This window comes from Ischnura elegans, chromosome 9 (assembly GCF_921293095.1).
Source record: "Ischnura elegans chromosome 9, ioIscEleg1.1, whole genome shotgun sequence".
In the NCBI taxonomy this organism is placed as follows: domain Eukaryota; kingdom Metazoa; phylum Arthropoda; class Insecta; order Odonata; family Coenagrionidae; genus Ischnura; species Ischnura elegans.
In genome coordinates, this window is record NC_060254.1 from 2,153,329 (window position 1) to 2,178,184 (window position 24,856).

Here is a 24,856-nt window from a genome sequence, read left to right on the forward strand (position 1 = left end):
GAAATTCTCACTGGAAATTTATATTTTCCTAAAAATATTTTACCATAAGAATTGAGCATAATTTATAACATTCATAACAGGAGACGATTCATCTGGCAGGTTTATGTTTGTCTACCACGTTCAGTGTTCACATAATGAAGATGATGATGTTTCTTTAAAATGCTGTCGACTTCTCATTCCTGGCTGAATGGTGTGGCTTCAATTTGCCTTAGGCAAAACATATGTGCATAGTAGGTGAAGCGTAGCAAACCCCAAGACGTCCACAGAGAATGAAACTTGAAAGCTGACTATGTGTATTACCGTAATGCTGCAAAAAAGCTCAGACAGAAACAAATAGCAGAGAAACCTGTATTCAGTGACTACGCAATGGGCTAAAGAATACAGCTTGGGAAGGTGACGGTTGAATAGCGGTGAGGGAGGTGGAGTTTCCAGGAATTAGTACAAAAAAGAGAGCCATTATTAAATTAATTATAAAATGTGGAAATATTCCACAGCGAAAAAAATCATTCACCTTGACCGGAAATCGAACCCGGATACCCCGATTTCCGAACGAGTGGTTTCAGCAAGTTAAGCTACCAAGGCATCATTGCCTTCTCTGGAAATTCGTGGACTATATCGGACGAGCGGATTTTTTCTCTGTGGAATTTTCGCTCATTATGTGCAATGTGGGTTATTCCGTAAAGTTAACACCTTGGCTAGCCCTAGCATACTTGAAATATTAACCATAGAATTTTCGACCAGTAATGATGATGATGTAGGCGGGATAGACATTGCTTATGCTGGAGATACGTTCGGTTCGAGGGGCTGATAATTAATCAGGGCAAGAGCTGAGTCCTTTGGGCGGGTACTGACATTGCAAAGGAGAGTGAATGCACTTACGATTCGGCTGGATTCTGGGTTGGAGGCGGTGCGTGCCGATCCGAGAGATCTGAGGACCGTGAATGCAGCGGCCAAGTGTTTGAAGGCGTCCGTCTCCGGTCCTCCGCCAGCCACCTCGAACAGCTGACGAAGCACCAGCATGGAAGTGTACGTCTTCCCCGAACCACTGGAACCTGGAAGAAAGCAGGGATGCCGACTTACAAAAAATATATATGGGGGAGGGGGCAAACCGGGGATCTTGCCCAGGGAAATTTTATAAGTGGTGAGTTTTAAGTTTTTCAAGCATTTTAGAAGAGTCATTTGATCAACATTAGCACCCTGATAACTCGAATCTCGATATCTGGACACTCCGGGGAAAATCTACAAGCCATACACATTTTTTCCTCGCACCCATAGGGAATGTTTGAGGGAGCTCGGGTCCCCTCGGGCCCCATGGAGTCGGCGCCACTGGAAGGAAGTACGTCCCAGAGCGATCATAAATGCGGAACACAAAGAAAATACGGAGTGTCGCTGTCCGAATTACTGTAGTCAATCATGTATGAGGGCCTTGGAGGCTGATTTTTAATACATAAATGTTATAATTAGGGATGGACGGATCCAGGATTTTTTTCGGATCCGGATTCGGATCGGATCCTTGATTTTTGGAGCCGGATCTTTCGGATCGGATATTTTGGATCCAAATGCATTTTCAAATTCCTGCCATTAAACGAAGTAATTATTCAAGTTTATTCTGGGTAAGTACGATCAAAGGAATGCTTTTTGGATTTTCATACACCTTTTAACATTTTTATAAATTAAGAATCATCATTATAGGCTTTCAAGCTGTTTTTTTAAACATCTTTACATGATCAGGACCTAAACTGTTAGCATGGGATTAGAAAAGAAAATAGGAAAAATCTTCGGATAAATCACTGACCAGTGGCGTAGAGGGAGGGGGGTCTGGACCCCCGAAATATAAAAACACAATTACTCTCCAGCCTAAAAGGAAACAAAATATTGAAAAATCACGAATTTACAATAGATTTCTTTGAAAAATTAAGTTTTTTTTTCGATTGTGAAGGGTGTTAAAATTAGTTTGAAACCCTCTACTTTGTACCCTGTTGTTTAATAATTTCCCCCCCAGGTTTCGGACCCCCCCTAAAGAAATTCCTGGCTCCCCCACTGCCATCGACTGCATTCAAATTTTCCTCACTCATGTTTCCCCCGAATTTTTACCTCTATTAACTTCTGCGAGAGCTTTCAAACAAAACGGTTCATGAGTAGGACAAGAATCGCATGCAACGGCGCATTCGAAGATAGAATCGGAACTCTTTCCACCTTTATCAATCGTATACACATATTTTCGTGGGACAAGGGGCGTCGCATTCACTGAAGCTATTATTTAAAATTTCGGATCCAGATCCGATGTCTTCCGCGACTTTGGATCCGATGTATCCGATGAAGCGCAATATCCATGGATATTTGGATCCGAGGTATCCGATCCAACCATCCCTAGTTATAATACAAATACAGTGTTCCCTCGATAATACGGCAGATATCGGACCAGATCACTGCCGTATTACCGATAACGCTGAATTACTAGAAATCACAATGTAATAATGACGTAATTAAACGGCAGAAGCTATGTTTTATGCTATACATACATGTATATTACATATTATACACTACCTTAGTTCATACACGCAATTGAAGTGTAGGAAAAATACGAAAAAAGTCGAAAAATTAACCTTAAATAACATTACTGAATTTTTTCGCATCAATAGCCCACATTCCATTGAAGTGGGAGGCTCCTCTCTCAGGAGCACTATTTCCCCTATTTTCTGAGTTGGACCATGTTCACTTGCGAAGTAGTAATTACCAAGCTAACCGCTTGGTAGCTGCCTAGCTGCCTGCATTAAAACGCCGGTTTAAGGGCTGGAGAAGTGAAGCGTCAGTTTTCTCCTTCCTAAGCGAATTTCGTCGCGTGATTCTCGATGATTTCTCGACATGGTGGGAAATAAGCTAAGCCTAATGTTTTTAGATCCTGAAAAGTGGTATCAATATTAAAATAGAGTTAACCCGTAAGGTTAATAATACCACGAAACAAAAATATTGCCAATTACACTGCTCAAAAGGAAATTTCTCTCACCAGAGATTTTAATTTGAAAACAGCACGTGCCAACAATGAGCGTAAAAGACAATATAGACCAATTATGAAAGAAAGTGATCAAGTGTGACTAAGTCACAAGGAAATTTTTAACTATGCAAATATTGTGTCAGAGGTTAAGTTAGTATATATAATTTTCAACCAATTTACATTTAAGATGAGATGATCCCCTTATTTAATTTTGTAATTTACCCCTGTTGCCCTACGATGAATTCAAGTGATCCATTTTAAACCCCTCAGAGCTTCAACTCCAAAGGTATTTTGGATAGGACCATGGTTTAAGCCAAAGGCATGTAAACTTCACTAATCCTTTCCCTTTCAGGATCATCTCATGCCGAGAAAGTTCTCATTGATGGTGTTCATAGGCTTCACTCGTCATAGAACCCAGGACTCTTCGATCGACTGCCGAACGATCTCCTATCTATACCGCATCGTTCATCTATGGAAAGTCGTAGGCTTTTTCTCCTCCGTAGGAAAATTTTTCCTTTCCGTAGAACATCAAATTATGGTTTCGCTAGTAGTGGCCCATGTTGGCCTAACGACGACGTAGGGATTTCCCTATCCCCTCCTTACCAACCCTATTCTCACCTCTGAGGCGTCGGCGGGCTCCCTATCGCGGCGCGGCGCTTCTTTCCCTTCCCCTCTAAACCCTTCCCCTAGATAACTGAGCGAATAAGTTAAGTTAATTGGTTCCCATCCCCGGTGGTTGAACCCTTCTAAGGGGCCACCCTCATCCGCTATACCACCCCCCTCTCATAGAATATATTCCTGAATTAACTATTCGACATGTGACATTATTCCGCGCGGTTATTAACCGCCAAGTCAAATACGATTAAATATGCAGTGTCTTTTGTTAACACAATCCTCATAACCTAAGCTCAAAAATCCTCAGTCAGTTAGCGATCTATTGATAACGTAGTATTACTGAACCTCCTTCAATTCTTAATTATTTGACTCGAGTATTAAGATGATTTTTCACCCTAGATAACGGAAAATTTTTAGGACACCTCTATTTATTTGCACGTATCGAGGGCACCTTTTCCTATTTTGGTGATTTCGAGTAATATGAATACACCTTGACTTTGATGAAAGAAAATATTCATCTTATTTAATTCTTTGTAAAATATTTGTAGTCGGAATATGGCAAGTCTTTCCAAGGTTTGATTTATTTTTTCTCTTCTTAATGCGAATTGAATATCATGCACAAGTTTTTACTATTGTGAGTCATAAGTAAAATGGAGTTTTTTGGTTCTCTGAGGGATAAATCGTTTTTCCCAATTGCTGTTATATGTTTTCGAAATTGCAAGTCTCTAGCAGTCCGTTATATATGGTAACAATCGATGCCGCAAATACAAATGACTAGTTACTTCAAACTCATATTTGATATTAAACAACGCGAAAGAACTCTCAATGGATAACTTTGCTCTAAAATTTTCGCACCATACAAAACAAGTTAAAAATTTGTTATAATAAATACACCTGCCTGATCCGTTGTGCCTTAAGGGAAAAAAGAAACTCTATCCTACTGACCTATTATTTTAATATCAAAGCAATTTGGTCACATGAATACGAAATCAAAATTCAGAAATAGAAGGAAAGCCGTAGCAACATTAGATTAACATATTTGTGAACAGACGACGTTATTTCCCAATTACGATTCCCTTTTATCGAGAATTCTTCTTTCAATATCAAACGTACGCAAAAAAAAGTTTCAGGATACGATAATGCATCGATGGAAAGGTCCCAAATGCACTTGAATGGCATTGTACTTGAATGCACTTGCATTCGCGAAAATGAAAAGGGTTTTCCTCACAGCTCAAAAGGAGCCGGCGTCCATTTGGTGATTTTCATTTTAAAGATTAAGTTCCCGTGTCGATTTTGTCGTCGAGTGATCACCTATTCTCATTTCGTCCCAACTTTTGCATTAGTGCTTGGGAATTGCAGCGGTGACTGATATCATTACGAGTTCAACTTGAACTACGTTTTGTTTTCATTATTACCAGCATTACTTCCGGTCCTTTCTCCTGGTTTACGATATTAATATCTCTCTCCGGAAAAGTAGAAAATCCACGCTTAGTAAAAAAGACTATTTCACAATTACTCAACTTGGCATAATTTATCTTATTACGGCCCAACTTAATAAGTGCTATATTCCACCGATCACAGCGCAAATAGAGGATTAATCATGAAATCAGTTTTTAAGACCAACAGCCAATTGTAGTAACTATATTCCTTGCTATTTGAGGAACTTAGTATTAGAGTATTGCATTAACATAGACTTTAAAATATTGTGCCTAAAGTTCCTAAATGAAACATTTTAAATGCTATTTTATGAAATGGAATTAAATAATAATAAAATGCTGGTTTTCAAGGCAATACTTCTTGTTTGAGGAAATGTTGACAGCGATTGATTCAAATATTGCAAATTAAAAGTAATTGTGATCTTTATCGTAATCCTACTGATTAATTTCACGAAAAGAAATTTCTAATTGTAATTGAGCATTGATTAATTACATGTTTCCAGTGCTTTTCCATCAGTGAGAAGAGCTCACCTCCTTTGGTGGATTTTTTAGTGATTGAAAAAGAGGGGACGGGAGGAGGCAGCTCCAAAACATGGCCCAGTATGCAGAAGAGGAAGGCGGCGTTGGAATCAAAGTGGGACACGGAAAACTGGAGCAAGCGGAAGAATTTGATCACATCGAGAGCGAATGAGCGAGTTGAATTAACGAACGGTGACGAGGCACGGCCACAACCACACATTCATGCGAATGCAATTGCAATCGAATGAATATTGCAATCAAATGAATTAAAATTCAAAAATGATGATATTAATAATATGTTTGCCCAAAATACAACGAAGCTTGTAAAATTGATAAGAAAAATCAAAGAAAAAACAACAAAGAGCCGCATAAAAAAGAGGTTTCGACCGTTATGAATTCCTCTGGTGAATAATATTTAATTATTTAGTCAATTGACCACATTCGGCTTACTTGCCAGTTTACAGAGCCAAAATATAACAACCAATGGATTATTCTTTATTGTTCCATTTTCTTTATGCTATATATGTTTTTTTATGAGGAAAATGTCTACTGTGATAATGGAATCCACTATTACCTTTTGTGTTTCTTAACTATATTCCTTGCTATTTGAGGAACTTAGTATTAGAGTATTGCATTAACATAGACTTTAAAATATTGTGCCTAAAGTTCCTAAATGAAACATTTTAATTGCTATTTTATGAAATGGAATTAAATAATAATAAAATGCTGGTTTTCAAGTCAATACTTCTTGGAACTTCTTGGAACTCTTTCAAGTCAATACTTCAACTGGAAGCTGACTAATCATTTTTATACCAGCATATGATATATTTGATTCAAGACAGGATTTTCTCAAGAAGAAAGAAGACTTAAGTTAAAATTTCTTGAATGTCTACTTTGACTATCATGCATGGCTTAAAACGGAGAAAGGATATTCAAATTTTCCCTGACAAACATACGGGCATCTAAAATGAAAATGCATGGATGTGTTAAATATTTGCCTTTTGTAAAAAGCTCTTTCTTGTATTGTTTGTATGGATTTGATTATACCTTGTGATAGGCCACCAGTAATTCCCCACGGGGATATGCCATTTTAAAATTGAACGGCTATAATTTTGGCCCGCAGAGTCCATCGACTTCACGTAGGATCCTTCTCTAAACAGCCATTACACCACGTGTAGAGTGATGGATGATATGATCACCTGGATTTTTCATAAGTTTAAATGAGGAAGGGATGAGGTACCTGCATACATCAGTACCAAACATTCATTTATTTGGGAAGAAAATGGAGAAAGAGACAGGAGTGAACTGATAAGGACGATAACATCTAGAATGTCCGAATAATTACGGACATCACCGCGTGACAAGAGAAAGGGGAAAGGAAACACAATTACGTACTGAAGGTTGAAAGAGAAAAATATGACAATGGACGCGCAATCCAATTGGAGAGAAATATTTTTTTTAATTCAAAGTTTCGTGGGAGCTGCGCTATAAGTCAAACAGTTTGACAAGGGATATGATTACAGCCCACAATAAGATGCACGGTATCCATTAAGTACTCACGGCGGCTCAAAACAAGCAGCGCGGCTATGGGAAAAAGATATTCATAGCTGATAACTGTTGACGTTGTCAGGATGAAAGAATAGAATAAGCACCTATCAGCGATAATGGAAAAACTCAATGGCAATATTACTCTACGATCGAATACGAGAGATATTTTTCGAAACAAAAAAATGGTGGTGTCCGCGGCATTTCCTTACGACGCGACGGCTGAATAGGGTGCATTTTATTGCGGGGGAGGAATTTCCATCCAAAATCAAACCATATTCTCTCACAAACCAGAGACGCTCTTTTCTTTCTTTTTTTCTCTTTCCCCTCCGGAATTTATTTTGTTCTACCACCATGCCGTCGCACAATACAGAGTTAAGAAAAAATTGTGTCACGAAATTTTAACCCGGGATACCTGTTGCCAGTAGCAACCAAAATTACAAATGATGTTTAGGTCGAAATCGCACCATTTTTAAAATACAGAAACAACAGTACCAAGCTATATAAGGTTAAAAATTGGTGACACAATTTTTTCTCCACTCTTTATATTGACAATCATGGAATACTTCCGTCTTTAAAACAGCAGCGGTATATCGCTTTTGCGCTACTGTAAGAGCAGTCAAATTCGAAGAGTGAACCCAGTTTTCGATTCTCTCTCACAATAAATGAAGCTTACCTAGGTACCTAATATACGTGCTTGCAAACCTTGCACAAGTATCGGATGATACTGGCTCAAGCTGCTGAACAGGAATGACCCTAACGAGACAAGTTCAGACAAGACTTGCGAGTAGAACGCGAATGCTGACCCACAGCACGCTTCCATTTATCCAGCACACTTTGAAAAACCAACGCTTTACCGCAGCCTTTAACCCACTAGAGGTCAATTTCTTACGTGGCCACGGCGGAAGTGCAGTGAATGGAGTTCAAACATGGTCAGGACCTGTGTCCACCACAAGGGCACCCACGATGAGGTTGCCATAAAACCACGCCAACTGCGGGAACATCTAAATTGGAACCGCTCACGCTACTGTCCTGCACTGTAAGAAAAGCATGTACTTTATTGTTTCTCAAAGATGTACCTGTTTTTTTGCGCGTAAATTCAAGTAGACCAAAATTTGAGCGAATGGATTCTTATGCTTTTCCCGTCCATGACATACATTTCCAATGTAATGAAGCTATAAACGATTTAAGTTTTTCCTGGTGAATACTTCTGACAAATATTTCTCGGGTTTGCATCCAGGTTAAAGCTTTTATGTAAGCCGACGTTTCGGAAGACGACTTGTCTTCCATCCTCAAGGCTGTGTTACTTGAATGAAGTTCAATTTTACACTGAACAGGATCGACCGTTTACGGAGACAACAATACGGCTCAGGTGTCGTCCGATTGGCTGTAGGTCTTTTGAAATTCTTCACGTTTAACCCTTATGTTTTTCATACAGCTGATTACAGGTCTCCATGTAGTGCTTAGATGAAAGCCCGTGTCCCGATTGAAATTTTTGGGATTGAGGCGGATCTCTATTGCTTCCTTAACTACGCGGTCCCAGTAACGTTGAGCATGGCAAAGGATTTTGGTGTCGTCCCATTTAATAGCATGGTCTTCATTAATGCTGTGTTCCGCCACGGCCGACTTTTCTGGTTGCGCTAATCTGAAAAATCTCCGGTGTTCTTTCAGCCTCGTCTCAATCGTTCGGCCTGTCTCCCCCACATACATTTTACCACATTCACAAGGTATTCCATAAACCCCTGGTGTCTTCAACCCAATCGGATCTTTCACCCTCACCATGCGGTGCCTAAATTCAGGACGACAATCGGACGACACCTGAGCCGTATTGTTGTCTCCGTAAACGGTCGATCCTGTTCAGTGTGAAATTGAACTTCATTCAAGTAACACAGCCTTGAGGATGGAAGACAAGTCGTCTTCCGAAACGTCGGCTTACATAAAAGCTTTAACCTGGATGCAAACCCGAGAAATATTTGTCAGTAATGAAGCTAGTTCTATTTTCGACTGTTTCCAGAAAAAAAAACAGTTTGCGCCACTAAAATTAAAAAAAGTTGCTGTAAACAAAGGCAAACCTTTGCAAAATGCGAAATTAATAGTTTAATGTGCCACCGAGTCATTAAGGTTCCACACCACCAATACCTTTCACAACCAACTGGCATTTTTAAACATAGGCAAAGGGTACATTTTTCTGCCAAAAATATTTGCAAATATTCTTTAACTACCCTTCAATATTATCACTTGATTGCAAAAAAACGTCGGAGTCACGGGACCGGTTCCACGGAAATACCTATTTATAAACGATTCAAAAACTTCCCTGCTGATATCGAGAAGCGAAAATGAGAGTAAAGAATTTCAGTAATGAAAAATAACAACTACATGACGATACAATAATTAAGTGTAGGTAAATAACATTTGTTGCAATAGTAACATTCCTTTAAAGCCATTAAATCACATTTTGATGGGATGTTACCACTATTCGCCAGGGATATACATCGCGGAAACGAAATAAATGATAAATTTCACTTTGTGTGTTATGCGGTGGAAGTTCTTAATATTATTTAAATGAGACATTGTAATACTCCCACCGCATTTATTCCAACACGACGCGTTTTTCGCGCTTGATAATGTTGCTGTAACAACGAAATGATTCGTGTTGCAATAAATCCAGTGGAAATATTGCAATTTCAATGTCTCATTTTAGTAATAAAAATATAAATTTTACGCTACTGTTTGAATTGCTCGGGGAAATTAATCGTAAAATAAAAATCAACTGAAGGAGAAAAATTAATACATGGGTTTCTCACAATATAAATTTTTACACACAGCACTCCGAGTAAAACAAAAGCAAAACGAAGCAAAAAGTAGCATCTTCTCTGACGCCAATGCTTCTCTAAAGAGAATGAACGTATCACCATAGAGTCAATCGCTCTGTGATTTAATCCTAAGGTCGATTTAAGCACAGCAAATAAACATTTTTCCGGCGGCAAAACGAGGAAGTGCAAGTAAGTACTTGCCTGAGAGGATGATGGCTTGCGGGTATCCCGTCTCGGATTGTTGTCGCACGGCGTCCGTGACGACCCTCGAGAGTTTGGGGTCCAGCGGGATGCTGCGAGTGCTGCTCAGCGTCAGGGGGTTGCCATCGTCACGACGATTGTTCAAGCACACCAGGATGGGACCCACGTTCGTCTGCAAACAAACAAACAATCAGATTCATATACAAGCAATCAATGGGATAGCATTCTATACAGGATGCGACCGAAGGATGGTGAAGATGAAACTTCATCGACCGAATAAGTAATGAGGAAACTAGTCTGGAATATTCATAAGTTTTGACGGTTATAAGTACGCAAATATTATCTTCAGGCTAATTAATTGTAAATTAAAAAGCATCTACAGTTGTGTCGCCTTCCCACGCTGCGATGGGCATAACGCCAATTGGAAAAGTTCCTCAAGGTACGCGTCTCATGTAAATACTATTAATTTCGTCAATTAGGCCATGATAAAGTGTCATTCGCAAGGATTCGAGGGAAAAATCCTTGAGTCGCATTTTCCGTTCATTTTAGCCGTCGAAAAAAATGCTTCCTTGATGACTAAATCTTTATAGTTTCCCTTCTGAAAGCTCCAGCGGAGGTAACAAACAAACTATAACCTTAGTTTTGTGTCTTTCATGCAGTTGAGGCTTTCCTCCTTTCACCACCGCTTCGTCACACAATCGCTCTCATTACCATAAAGTATTTATGTATACTCACCGACGTTCCTTCCTTCAGTCACAAATGACTAGTTCTTCACGACGCTTTCCGCGAAAAGCAGAATACATTGTCTTCCGGTAATATTGAGGCTAAATAGCGTTTTATCCTCTTAAAATTATCGTTGATAACCGTAAAGATTATATCCATCTGAGTTACATAAGACGCCCTTTTACATTTATATAATCCAGGATAAAAAACGGTATGGTTTTTCAATGGACGCATCGTCAATGCAAAGCCTAGTCATAAGATGCCCGACGGAGTATTTACTAAACAACTCCCATGTCTTACATGAATTATTATAAAGATTATTTTGACACGATTTATAAAATTCGACCAGAATAAGTGAATAAAATACTTTACTAACACCGACGAAATAATAATTATTTTAACAATTCAGCTCAATTTCATTTACCATCGAAGGAAAAAGGGGTGATTTCATCCCAAAATAGCTGCGGCCGCGTTGAGTCATGATGTCATCGATATTCTTATTGAATTGAATTGTGCCAACTTATGCCTTCCAAAAACTCAACACAAATTATGATCAGGATGTGGCTGTAACTACATATACTTGATTCGGTCTCAATGAGTACAGGCGTCATTCCGCGCCAAGTACATTCCCGGGAATGCCATAAGGAATGAGTTCCGTAACAGGATAACTAAGGTAAAATAGCCTTTAGTATGGTATATCGTCGTAATTGCCAGCGCTTATCTAAGTAACGAAACAACAACTGTGACAGTTAAGCTCATACTTACTGCTATTCATAAAAAAATTCGGCCAATGGACTTCGAGGAATATGACGCTAATAAAAAAATGATATATTCTGCGAGGGGAGCCGTAAAAAATTGAAAATACACGAGAATGGTGAGGTTTCCCCTTGCGGGGCATGCGAAGGAAGGGTCGAATTCCACTTATACGTCCCAACCTGAGACAGTTCCACCGTCGTCTTCCCACACCTTCTGGCTTTCCCCGCGAGCGAGTCCCAGAACCAATTACCACATGAATAATAATCCCCAAGCCAGCTGCAACCCTACCCCGAAAATGTAACGCCGTCACCTCCGCAGTAATTTCTATTCGGCCTATTACATGCTCGGAGCATGCAACGTCTCCCACAATTTCCTCGAGTTCCCTCGAAATGAGGAGGCCTTTCTCCTTCCTTACCCTGAGGTGGATCGAACAATCAGATAGCGAAATAGACATCCGGAATGAGAGCAGTGGAGATGATACAAGACAGATCGCAGATGAAGGGGGAACTCGAGCGAGACGATTAATGAACTGCAGTCCCCTCTGCTTTGATAAGGATTCCACTTCCAAGGAAAATGCCCCATTTCCGTCACTTCGAGGCAGAATTTCTAAGACCAAGGTAATAAATAAAATACTAAATTAGTTGAGAACACACAATAAAATGTAAAATAGATACGTTAAAGTTACTAAAGAAAATGTACTACTCTGTCACAGGGCTGCCGACTTATAAAAAATATTGGGGGGCCCATACTGGGGTCTTGCCCTGGGAAATTTTATAAAAAGTGAGTTTTAAAGTTATTTCAGGCATTTTAGAATCAACATAAGAACCCTGAAAACTCGACTCTCGATAGCACGACCCTCCTGGGAGAATCGACGAGCCTGACACATCATTTCTTCTCCCCCCCCCCCCCATAGCGAATTGTTGAGGGGGTTCGGGCCCCCTCAGGCCCCATTGAGTCGGCGCGGGGCCACTGCTCTGTCACTGATTTTTTGAGAGATGACTTTATATTTTCATGTTTAGTTTTTATCAATTATTTAATTTTGTCTGTGATTTGATATCAATTGCATTATTTACCGATTAAACTGACATTGCCAAAGTTTTTACAATGTAAAAAATGTGATGCAAATATTACTTCTTGTATTAAATTGATTAGTTTTAATATGTAGGTAACATTTTCTTTCCGTAACCTTGTTATGCGTTCCTGCATTTCCTTTTTTTACGAGCCATATATCAGTTCCTTTCCCTTGGGCTACAACCTTGTCGCGGTGGAAAGGCTTGCGCGTTCCTATGACCCCTAGAGCTGCACTGGCACTGGATTAATTCTAAATTATTCCCGGTAGGGCCACCCATGCCAGATAGGTCGAAGGGTAGGAGCCAGACGAAAGGTAGTCCACGTGATGATGTCACGTAAAAAACACTGTTGGAATGGAAGAGGGAAACCCTACCAACTATCTCTTCCCTGAAAACATGGAGTGCAACCAAATGAGCCTCGGAATCTCATCGCCCGGGACCCGTCCGCAAAGGGTGGGTGTCGGGCACGGCAGCGAGGTCGGCAAGGTCCTCGGGGTCGTCAACATGCGAGATCCTTGCAGAGACTTATCATCATCATCATTATCATCAGCAGCAGCAATGAAGAAAGAAGAAAAGAAGACCAAGAAGATGGAGAAGAAGAAGTCGGCTATAAATGTAGGGACGTGGAATGTGAGGACAATGATGAGGGCGGGGAAGTTAGAAAATATCAAAAGGGAAATGGATAAAGGGAGGATAGATATCTTAGGATTATGCGAGGTGAGGTGGAGGGATGGGGGGGGACTATTGGAGTGATGGGTATAGAGTTATATATAGTGGTGGGGAGGAAATCCAGCGAGGGGTAGCTTAAGTATTAAACGGGAAGATGGGTAAGCGTGTGGTAGGCATAGACCAGGTAAGCGATAGGATTCTGGTGGTAGAAATTGAGGCGCGGCCCAAAAACCTTGTGGCGATCCAAGTTTACATGCCCACTAGCAATCATAGGGAGGAAGAAGTAGATGAGGTGTATGAACAGCTCGAGGAAATAATTAGAGACACACCGGGTAAGAAAAATCTGGTAGTGATGGGGGACTGGAACGCCTCAGTCGGGGAAGGGAGGGATGGAAACGAAATCGGAGATTTTGGTCTAGGAATACGGAACGACAGGGGAGAGAAAGAGCAGAATTTTGTAGGAGAAACAAATTATTCATCACAAACACGTGGTTCAATCATCATAAAGGGCGAAGGTACACATGGAAAAGTTCAGAGGATGTGGGGAGATATAAAATAGACTACATTATGGTAAGACAGGTTTAGGAATAGTGTGAAAAACTCGCGCAGCTTCCCTGCAGCGGATGCGGATTCGGACCACAATTTAGTTCATGAAATGCAACGTAAGATTCAAAAGACTTATAAGAGTTAGGAAGGCGAATAAATGGAACGTAGAAGCCCTGAAGGGGAGTATGAGTAGAGAATATCAGGAACTAGTGAACATTAGTATGCGGGACATTGACAGCACCAAGACTGTTGAGGAAAGATGGGATAATATTAAAACGGGAAGAGTCAAAGCGGCGGAGAAGTCAATTGGTTACGCTGACAGTAGAAGGATAAAGAAGCAGTGGATAACGGAAAACATGATAAGGAAAATGGAGGAGAGGAGGAAGTGGAAGAACGTGGACACAGAGCAGGGCAAAAGAAAGTATAGGGAACTAAATAATCGAATACGACGTGAAACTAAGAGGGCAAGGGAGGCTTGGTGGAAAGGACAGTGTGAGGAAATGGAAAAGTTCCAGAAGGATGGAGAAGTAGGCGCGTTGTACGCCAAAGTTAAATCGCTATCGGGCGGCAAAAGAGGACAAGCCATGTCTAAAATTAAGGCTAAAGATGGGAGGATGCTAACCGAGCGAGAAGAGGTACAGGGTAGATGGAAGGAATACGTGGAGGACCTGTATGACGGAATGAACAGACCAGAGAGATTGACTCTAGAGGAGGAAAGTGCAGTGGAGGAGGATAATCTTGGGCCGGAGATATTAGATTCGGAAATAGAGGGAGCACTCCATGATATGAAGGCTAGGAAAGCAGTAGGCGTGGACAATATACCGTGTGAGCTTCTGAAGAATCTAGAGAAGGAAGGTAAGAAAAGGTTTTTCGAACTAGTGCGCAGGATCTATGAGGAGGGATGTTGGCCGGAGGATTTCGTGAAGACGGTCTTAATTCCGCTTCCGAAAAAGAAGAAAGCTGTGGAATGCGGAGATTATAGGACTATCAGCCTAATATCGCATGCGGCGAAAGTGGTGCTGAGGATATTGAACATACGAATGGAGGCGAGGGCAAACGAGTATTTGGGCGAAGATCAGTTTGGTTTCAGAAAAGGGAAGTCAACTCGTGATGCAATAGCAATAATGAGGACCCTCGTGGAGAGGAACCTAGAATATGACCAGGACGTATATGCGTGTTTCGTGGATTTTGAGAAAGCGTTTGATAGGGTAAACTGGGTTAAGTTAATGGATATTCTCAAGAAAATAGGCGTAGATTGGAGTGATAGACGACTGATTCGTAATCTGTATATGGCCCAGACTGCGCAAGTGAGGGTAGCGGACGAAAATGGAGAGCCTGACCCGATAGGAAGCCCGAGAAAGAGTCATCTCATTAGTTCGCCGGGGAAACAGAAAATCTTCGGATTCCGTGATGCACTCGTTCAATTCCCTCGTTTTATTACACTCGCAGCAGAGGAGAGTTTGTCTAGAAGCAATTCTCTTTTGCATCGCGTCGCGTGAGCACTCGTTAATCAAGAGATCGATCTAGTGGGAAAGCGAGGCTTTAAAAGGGCGGAGGGGACGTAGCAATAGCGGCGGTGGCGGAGATAACGCCGGGGAGATGTTTTGTAGCCAGGCAGCCCCTGCCATCCACATTCCGAACCATAAAAGGTCGCGAGGAATCCGCCGTGTCACCCAACCCCCTCCCATCGACAGCCAACCACCATTCTTCACCCCCTCTCCCACCCTTTCCATTCCAGAGGGGATGATCAACCCAGTCCGCGCACAATCCGCGAACCACTGGGAAACATGCATGAGGCAGGCGCCCACGGAATGCCACCCAAGGATGGTGGTGCGCGCATGTGTTTGCCGTCCAGTAAAAAGTTATTCCTCGGGGTTTATTCAGTATTTTGATACCAGAGAATATGAAGGTAAACAATAATATTAAAAGGGAGACATTTCGCAGGAGTGAAAGGTCACATTATGTACCTGAAGAAGTGATGTACAGTATCGTACAATATTCGTGAGATATCTTTCCCAATTAAAAAATATTGCAATTAAATTCCGCCAAAATATGTGGAAGAGGCTACCAAGGGTTAAGGACATTTGGGCCAGAAGGAAGGGTGGAGAGAAACCCGGCGTCGGCATTAGCCTGATCTTAACGAAAGGCTCCAAAGGACGACAAAGGCCCATCCGGAAGAGAAAGGACGGACGATTAAACAAAATGCCATCCACAAAGAACGGCTGCACTTGAAGTTTCATCCAAAAAACATTAAAGCAGGGATTGAGCAATCCCTCAAAATCTCTGCCACCGCCGATATATGAACCCGGGCCCAAGGAGCGGGAAGCCAACACTCTATCCACCTCACCAACCCGAAACCCCGCTATTTAGCTCAACAAAGTCATAAATATTAATTAAAAAATTGGTAGTATCTATTTAAGTCAGTTACTTCTTTTCTCTCGCTCTTTGATCCACAAATAACTCATTTCAACGTGATTTTCGACGAATATAACCTCATTATCGGAATGGTTGTTAACGCCATCAGCCAACATTTTTTATATGGTGAAAGAGAGTTTTAAACCTTAAACTATTGCCTATTGATGATATGTTTAGAGACTTGTTGGTTACTGGAACCATTCCTGGACACATTACGCAAAATCACGTGACCCAACAATGTCTCTGCCCTCATATCCACCCACGTGAAGAATTTAAGCCCTTGTCGACAAGTTAATAATAAGAATCCTTCAAATGACATCTGAATGGCTACACAATCAGCCAATTGTAGACAATTTATTTACAATCATTGTTAGGCTTTTTGAGTTTTTTGTATTCCCGCTTGATTAATTGCAGAGCTTGGTTGATTGTAAAATTACTTTTAGAAATAAATAATTCTGTTTATCTTATAAAAAATAAGCTGCCCATTCTGAGAAGTTAGCCTCAACACATATTTTTACTTGAAGCTACCAAAAGCTTCGGGTACTTTTTTCATTAATCTTTTATGAATATTGTTTTTTGAGAAGTAATAAAAATTGAATTATACTGACAGTAGATTCCGCCATTTTGAGCAAGAGGTAAATAATGAAAGGATATATAAAGTGGTCGTTCTTATCAAAATAATGATCGTTTGAACGAAATTGGCTCATGAGATGCAGGCAATCCATGGCAACGAAATTAAGGCCAAAATACTAAGAAAATGATAAAGAATTGATTATCCATTTTTCCCAACCATACAAATACGTGTGCCGTCCATAATCGCAGATAATAAGAGCTCTACAGAACATCTAAAAGGAAATATTTTCCTATCTATTCCATGAAACTTCGTAAATTAGCACTCGGTAATGTCCTATGTATGTAGCAATGATAACGATATGTATGTAGCAATGATAATGATACGGTAGCATTTATATCGGTCGTGTTTAATAAATATATTTCAGATAAATCACAGATAAATCACCAATGTAAGTTTTAGTAAATACAATGCACATATTAGTAAACAAAAGAGAATAAAGCTTCAAAGATATTGAATGGCACCGCTTTTTTCGCCTTATTTCAAGCCAACATCACGCCTCCAAATCTTCTACTTCCAGAGCTTAAATTGGTAGCCGGACTTTTATTGTAATAAAAAAAACTTTTAATTTTAAGTAAACATTTAAATTGCACGTATCTTTGGCTTTCCTGGCTAAAAACTAAGGCAGAACACTAAGGCATTCATTGAAGTATATATTACTGCTGTCGATGGTGCTAGGTGTTATGGCGTTGCGGTCCATCCGAGATGGCAACGCGAGGGAGAATTGATTTCCAAGAAGCCACAACCAGTTGAGAGCCTCGAACGTTCGCGAAAGACGCTCACGCTGGTAAATGCAATCCATTTCAAATCTGCCGCTCCAAAGGCGGTGAAATATACGTCCATTCGATAACGCAGTGGTCTGCGCAGAGGGCGGTAAAGTCTATGGTTATATAGGAAAGCCTCAAGGAAAGTCTGTGGCTCAAATATCGTTTCAGGATAATATTCAATCTTATGGCAATTTAAGACGACACGACACCTCTGAAACGGTAGCAGATAGTAAATTTTCGCGACAATAGATTCAAGCTGAATTTATCACCTAGAAATTTTCAGAGTGCATTTTCACATCGAGTAGGCCTTCCTTCACATAAGTATGTACGGTAAATATTATAATTGCACATCTGAGAAAATAGTTAGTGAGAATTTTCAAATGATAGATGAGTACGACTTGCAACTGCTGCCAAGGGTTCTTCCTATCTACATGGTCTGAAAATTTCAAGATTATAGCGTAACTTTAAAACGCGTAATTAATCGTGAAGCTGTAAATAGACAATGTAGTTTATGAATAGAATGTAAAATTTCTTCATCGGAGTGAATCGTAGAGGTTGACAGAAGCAGAAAAATCAAGAGTGGAAGCATTCGAAATGTGGCGCAACCGAAGAATGAATAAAGTAGTAGGTAAGAATGATGAAGATCAAATGGATCGACCGTGTAAGTAACGAGGAGGTGCGAAGAGGTGTGGGTGAAAAGAGAAGTCTTCTAAAAACCTTAAAGAGAATACAGGAAAACTTAGTGGGCCACATTCTGAGACAAGATGGCCTGATGAAAACAATCGTACAAGGACAGGTGGAAGGGAAGAAGGACAAGGGACAGCCCCGAGTGTGTTACATTGGGAAAAGGGTTGTAAAGGATGTGAAAGAGAAGAAATACGTCGCTATGAAAAGGCTAGCAGATGAGAGAGAGAGGAATAGACTTCCAAGATAGGAGGCTGCGTCGAACCAATCTTGGGATTGTTGACCAGAGATGATGAGCACATTCATCGTGAAAAAACAACCGAGCGGAAGTGATGCGCCTTTTAATTGATAATTTCCACGACCACTGCTCAAGCGTCACGATCGAAACATATCCAGGGGACACGCCAACTCTCTTTTCACGTTTTTCCATGCTTTTCCTTCTTCACCACTCAATTTTTTTTTAATTCCCTTGATATCAAATCGATAGCAAAGTAGTCTTACATAGAGATTTTATGGAAAAATGCCGCAAGACATATAGTTAAATAGAATCGAGACGTGGAAATAAATTCAATTAACAGTATGTAATGAAGGATCTAATGTTTTCCCGGCGTATGGACTGGAGGAAGAGTTATCGGGTTTCCAGCCGGGTCCAACGGTTTCTCAGCACCGACGCACAGTGGGGTATTTAGGCCATAAACCTGGCCAAAACTATTTATAATATTAAAGTTGATGCAAATATGTCTTAATGGTAATCAAAATGTGATATATTAATACTTCAGTCGGAAATAAGTTATAAATTGCCTGTATTCAATTTTGGTGCCCGCCATTTTTCAATATGGTGGCCAAAATTTAACTGAACTGGAACACCTATATTTTATGATGTTTTTGGATTCTACATTTCATTTAATTTTAAGACTTTTTTATTCATAGTAATTTTTTTATAAAATTAATGGTTTAGAAGATATGCCTAGTTATTTTTTTTATAAGACCTGCCGAAATTTTTTTATAAAAAAAATTCGTTAGACCAACCGGAAAAAGTCAAAAAATAATATAACATATTCTAAAAGAGAACTCTATTACCTACTAAGCATACCCAACATAAATTTAACATTAAAACATAAAGTTACCCAACATCAATTTAAAACATTCAAAATTCTTCTTCGTCACTGCAACCGATTTCATCTTCACTGGACTCATCATGAATTTCTCCTACACCACTTCCGGAACTACCACCTTCGGCTGGCTCTGGCAGAAGAAGTGTGAGTGTCTCACTGTTGAAAGGCTTGGATTGTTTTCGAGGCTGTTTTCTTGAGCAGCTCATAAAGGGATCACTTGTTAGAAGAAGTCGATTAAGGACGTCCCTGTTACAGATTGATCTGTTGAATTTCCTGGAATATTTACTTCTGTACAATCTGAAATGTTTATTTCTGGCTTCAGCCGCTTCTTCAGACAGCTGGCCTATGGGTAAAATAGCATGCTTGATTACCGTAGCGCCATGAACCAAAACCTTATGCATAGTCGGTGTCATAGGATACCAATCGTACATGCTAACATAAAGCTTTGCCGTTTCATTAGCGTACGATTGAAATTTATCGACATCAATGTGATGCCCACTTGTAATAGCTTCTAGAATCACTTTCAATCTTTTGATCAGATCAAGGTTTACTCCTGTGATGTCTGAGGCCGTGGCAGGATTGAGAAAAAAAACGTCTAGCAGTATTGCCATCATTTGTGTTCCCGAAACCTTGTTTAGGGACATCAACAAGAAGCCCTAATTCTTCCTTACACCTCCTCTGAATTTTCTTCTTAGTCTCTTTCACAATGTTTTTGTCTTCTGAAGTTCTCGCCTGCCATTTCTTCAATGGTATTTTGTATGCCAAATGAAGCACCGACTCCAGAAATCTGATTCTAGTATGGAGAGTAGACAGTCCAAACTTTAACGTGTCGGGGTTTACGTCAGCAGACTTGTTTAATTTGTTGAAATCCTTGGATGTTAACCCACAGATATAGCACCTGATCGTTGACGATGTACTAGTTGCGGAGTTGCAGACCTTCCCGTCGACCATTGTTAAGACAAGAGTGTGTTTGATACGTACTACACCAACATCATTCTGTACCTCTGTTTTGCGCAAATCTTGAATTTGATCTTCAATATACTTGATTTCTTGCACAGTTATGTCAGCAGTTTCGTGTACAAAGCGAATACGTATCGGCCGACAGAATCTGGTGGAAGAAGGGGTCGGGTTTTGCCATATTGACTTTGTCTTTCCATCGAAATTTGCTAGGAGCTTTAAGGGGACACAGGAGCTCTGGAAAATATTTGCATCGCTGTCACTTTTATTCTGGAACTTCTGTTTAAACTGCGACTGTTGAGAACCATCGCATCCCCATTTCGTTATCAGTTCCAAATTGTGTTTTTCTTTTATGTCGATGGTTTTCAACACCTCTTCCAAATATTTGCATAATCTTGAAGATGTGTGATCCAGCAATGCTTGAAGTTTAACTTCAGCCAATGTTTCAGAAACTACAATGGAATCTTCTGCTGGATAGCACTCTATTTTGGCATTTTTTAGTAACGAGTAGCAAGGATAAACTTTTTTATTTACATCTCTAATGACTTCATATTGATTTTTTGTCAATTCGGCATCTATTAAAATTCCTAGGGCTTCGGTAGGAGTGTGTTTTCTTATTTCACTCTTCTCAGGCAAAGCAAGTTTCTTCTTAATCTTTGATGCTCTAGTTGGACTTTCGGTTACTTTTTTGATCAAATCTGCTGCAGCAGGGTTACCTGCAGCTCTGTGACTCATGGCTGCTGCGAAGGTAAGTTCTTCTGGAGATGTCTGTTGCCTCAGTTCTTCCGTTTTTCGACGTTTACTCCTTTCACTTGCTCTAGCAAAATCCTTTGATGGGCGCCCTGGTATCCCCGAAACAAATACTGGTACCTTGACCATACCCGCCAACCACTCTGCATTCTGCATAAAAAATCTGTCTTCTTTGTTGTATGCCAAAGACCACTTTTGCTTGAATTCCGATCTAAAATATCTAAGGGAACGTTTTAAAGAACCCTTTTCTACATCTGGGCAGTTGGTAATTTCTTTAACTTGGTTTTCCAGAAACAACAATTTTTCATCGATTGTCCTGCTTTGTGATTCCTTCAGGATATCATACAATTCTCGTCTTGTAAACTCCTTTTCCATTTTCAATATCTTAAAACGAAACAAACGTATATTATTACTAAGAATATGTAAAAGTACTGCAATAGTTACAAAAGTTATAGTTAGAAAAGTTATAGATGACAATACGAAATTGTCATCTATTATAACATTGGGCTGCAATTAGACCAGAGTAAAATGTTTTTTTAAAGTATTATATCCATGTTCATTAACCAATGAAAAGGACATTTGAAAGTAATTTTGAATTAAAAGAGAATAATTTAAAAATTAAAAATGTTTTAACAGTATTATTATATTTAGTTCGAAATTAAATCATATATTTAAGCCTAGAGCTGCCTCGGATAATTCGGAGTTTCGGATTATCGGGGCTCAGATAATCGAGGGTGTACTTTAATATTATCCATGTTAAAGCAATTTTTTTATCTAAGCAATACGACAGGAGTTAATAAGCTATTTATGTCTAAATGCATATTGACGCTGCAGTGAGTTTTGACTTTAAAATTAGCAACAAGATATAGGTTGAACTTATTTTACAAACAAAAGCAGCTTTAGGCGGAAAATGTTACTTCTGAATTTATTCCTCCTTATACTAATGCACAAGATTATCAATGAAAAACACCTTGACACAGCCTGACACACTTAGAAAAAGCTTCCTCAAAATTAACTTTTATAAAAAAAATTGAGAAAAATAAGTTTTAGTGATGGGTAATATTTTTTATACAAAAAATATTTACAAAATATACCAAATAACGATGTTAAAAGTAAGTTCTTACCTTAATAAACATACGAAGAAAATTTCACTATAATCCTGTGAACCGTTGACTCACAAAAATTAACTTTGCAAACTCTTGTCATCCGCATAAAACGATGAAAAAGCGCAACCACTCAGACAGACAGCCAAACTTCAACTGACCATTGGAGCCACCGGATGTGCATAGAGGAATAAAAAAAGACATGGGGCGACCCACCGACTAGTCACATTTGCGTAATAAAACTTAGTTTACCTCTACGACGAATTTGAGTTTTTGCCTTTTTGGCCAGGTTTAAGGCCTGAATACCCCACTGTGCGACGTTTCGAGGGCGAAGTCTGCCATCGTCTTCAGGGCTTACAGTATGTAATTAGCAGTATTAGGAGTAAAATCAAGTGGCGCCAAGTAGAGAATGGCGCTACGCGGCGCCCATCGAGGACGTCACCTTGCCATGCTCCACGCCTTCTTCACGCGAACTTAATCTGGAATATTTATCTGGCCATTATCTAATTTCCTTTCCTTCCCTAGCCGGTATGAACCCTGACATCACGTGATATTTTCTTCGTTTCCGAATGGAACTTTCTTCAATGCTCGTAGCGACAGCATCGTCTAGTGTCTGCGAGCCGACATCCCGACCCGGAGCCAGCAGCCAGAGAGGGAGAAGAGGGTGACGGGGGGAAGGAATGTGCAGACGCCACGGAAGGGGAGGGAGCCGCTCTGCCCTTCAACCAAACACCGCCATCCACCACAGACCCCAGACGCAAACGAATCCCAACCGCTTTCGCCTGCACCTAAATGCATGCACTACGCTTAATTATTATTACACTCGCTGATACCCCTCCACCGCCTCGTCAATTTCTCAATTCCACGCTTTTCCTACAAGTGTTTCAATGTTCTGTTTATTTCTCACGCTGTGCTATGCACCGCGACTAATTTGGTTGATTCGCCAATTCTAAAATTGTCAATCCAATCTAAATAGCCTTTGTGCCGTTTTTGGGACTTTTTAAAATAAAAGAGTAACCAATAACTAATTCTCGCTTTCAATCGAAGAATGTTCTATGGCCGTTTAGCAGTTGTATAAATTAATTCCGCAAGGCCATACTCGTAAATGGGCAAGGGAAGGGAATGGATGTACTACAGGGTTGATTCAAATTTGAAGGGGACACAGAACGAGGTACTCTGCGAAATGCTCTTAGTGGAGCTACCTAAACCACCAGCATATTCATATAAAATATTAATTGACTTATTTTACTTTTGCCCGTGGCATCAGCAAACATGATTAAAACAAATGTTTCGATACATTTAATCAGAAGGGTCACTTGATTTTTCTTGGAAACCTTTTAAATCATATTTTACGTTAATAAATCATATTATTTATTCCTTAAAAGGAGGATCTGAACAATCATGATAGGGAAATGAAATCTACGTCAAAAAGAATGCTAATTAAAATACAAACAATTTCTATATAACTTAGTGAATTACATATTTTCAATTTCATTCAGGGATATTAAAAATTATCACGTACGCGAAATTTTACAACAATATACATGCATTTATGGTTAAATTTAAAAGGTCCCTTAAGAAAACGCGGCATTCCCGCCGAGGCGTTCACTTAAACAACAACTTAGTTTTATCTTCTGAGACCCTGCAGCTTAACCTGGTATTTATAGCTGATATTGAAACATTTCGAGAGTGTAATGGTGAATTCTCAGATCAGAACAGCGATTTTTCGTGACCATCCACACGTACATTGGGTAAAGATGAGGCTTTTGCACGGTTGAGTGTCAAGAGAAAATCTGCGAATAGGAAAAAAACAATAGGAAAAATGGGAAGGATCCTAAGACGGACTATTCTTGAAAGATATTATTATTCAAGGGTTAAACTCTCGTATTTTCATAATAGATACAAGGGTATTGAGAAGATCATTTGAATAATATGGAGCATTAGCAACGTTTTATTCAATCCACCCTTAATATTACATTAAAAATTATAAAAAGCGAATGAATTTGGGATATTTTCTTATACTACACAAATATTATGCCTATTTTCATATCTTGGCTTCCTTTTGGTAATAGATTGCAAGTTTACTTACCTCAATACATATTTTGTACTAGCTAACATTATCCCAACGTAATAATAATTTACACTTGCCTTAGTAATTCAAAGTTTACATAAATAAGAAGGAGGTCAAGCGGAATTAACTTTGCGAGGAATCGAAAACCAACCGTGATTTATTCAATGTATATTACCAATCTCACAAATCTGCTCCATTTGTCTGAACTTGGGAGCGCTTATTACACATAATGGTGCCTGAAGCACTGTTGTATAGAGCTGATAGCGTTAGAAAAAAAGATGAATAATCAATACCCGTACAGGTTACTTTCTTTCAATGGTTAGAAATTTCTCGCGGAGGTAAAGAGATATCGGGGAACGATTTTTTTGTAACATACAGTAATTGCTCCACGGCTACCACGAAAGGGCTAGCTCTTAAATACTCTCCAGAAAAATCTCCGAGAATTATCCTTGAGAAAAGGGCAGCTAATTAAAAG

General features: G+C 39.7%; 1 protein-coding gene across 1 annotated transcript in view; it reads right to left on the reverse strand.

Moving 5' to 3' along the window:
- Nucleotides 1–24,856, reverse strand: part of LOC124165212 (unconventional myosin-Ia) — a 235,512-nt gene that overhangs the window by 41,101 nt on the left and 169,555 nt on the right. Inside the window, exons 4-5 of the mRNA XM_046542492.1 lie at nucleotides 10,125–10,296; nucleotides 880–1,052 (exon numbers count right to left, since the gene is read on the reverse strand). Coding sequence (XP_046398448.1) covers nucleotides 880–1,052; nucleotides 10,125–10,296 — 345 coding nt within the window. The remainder of the gene's footprint in view (nucleotides 1–879; nucleotides 1,053–10,124; nucleotides 10,297–24,856) is intronic.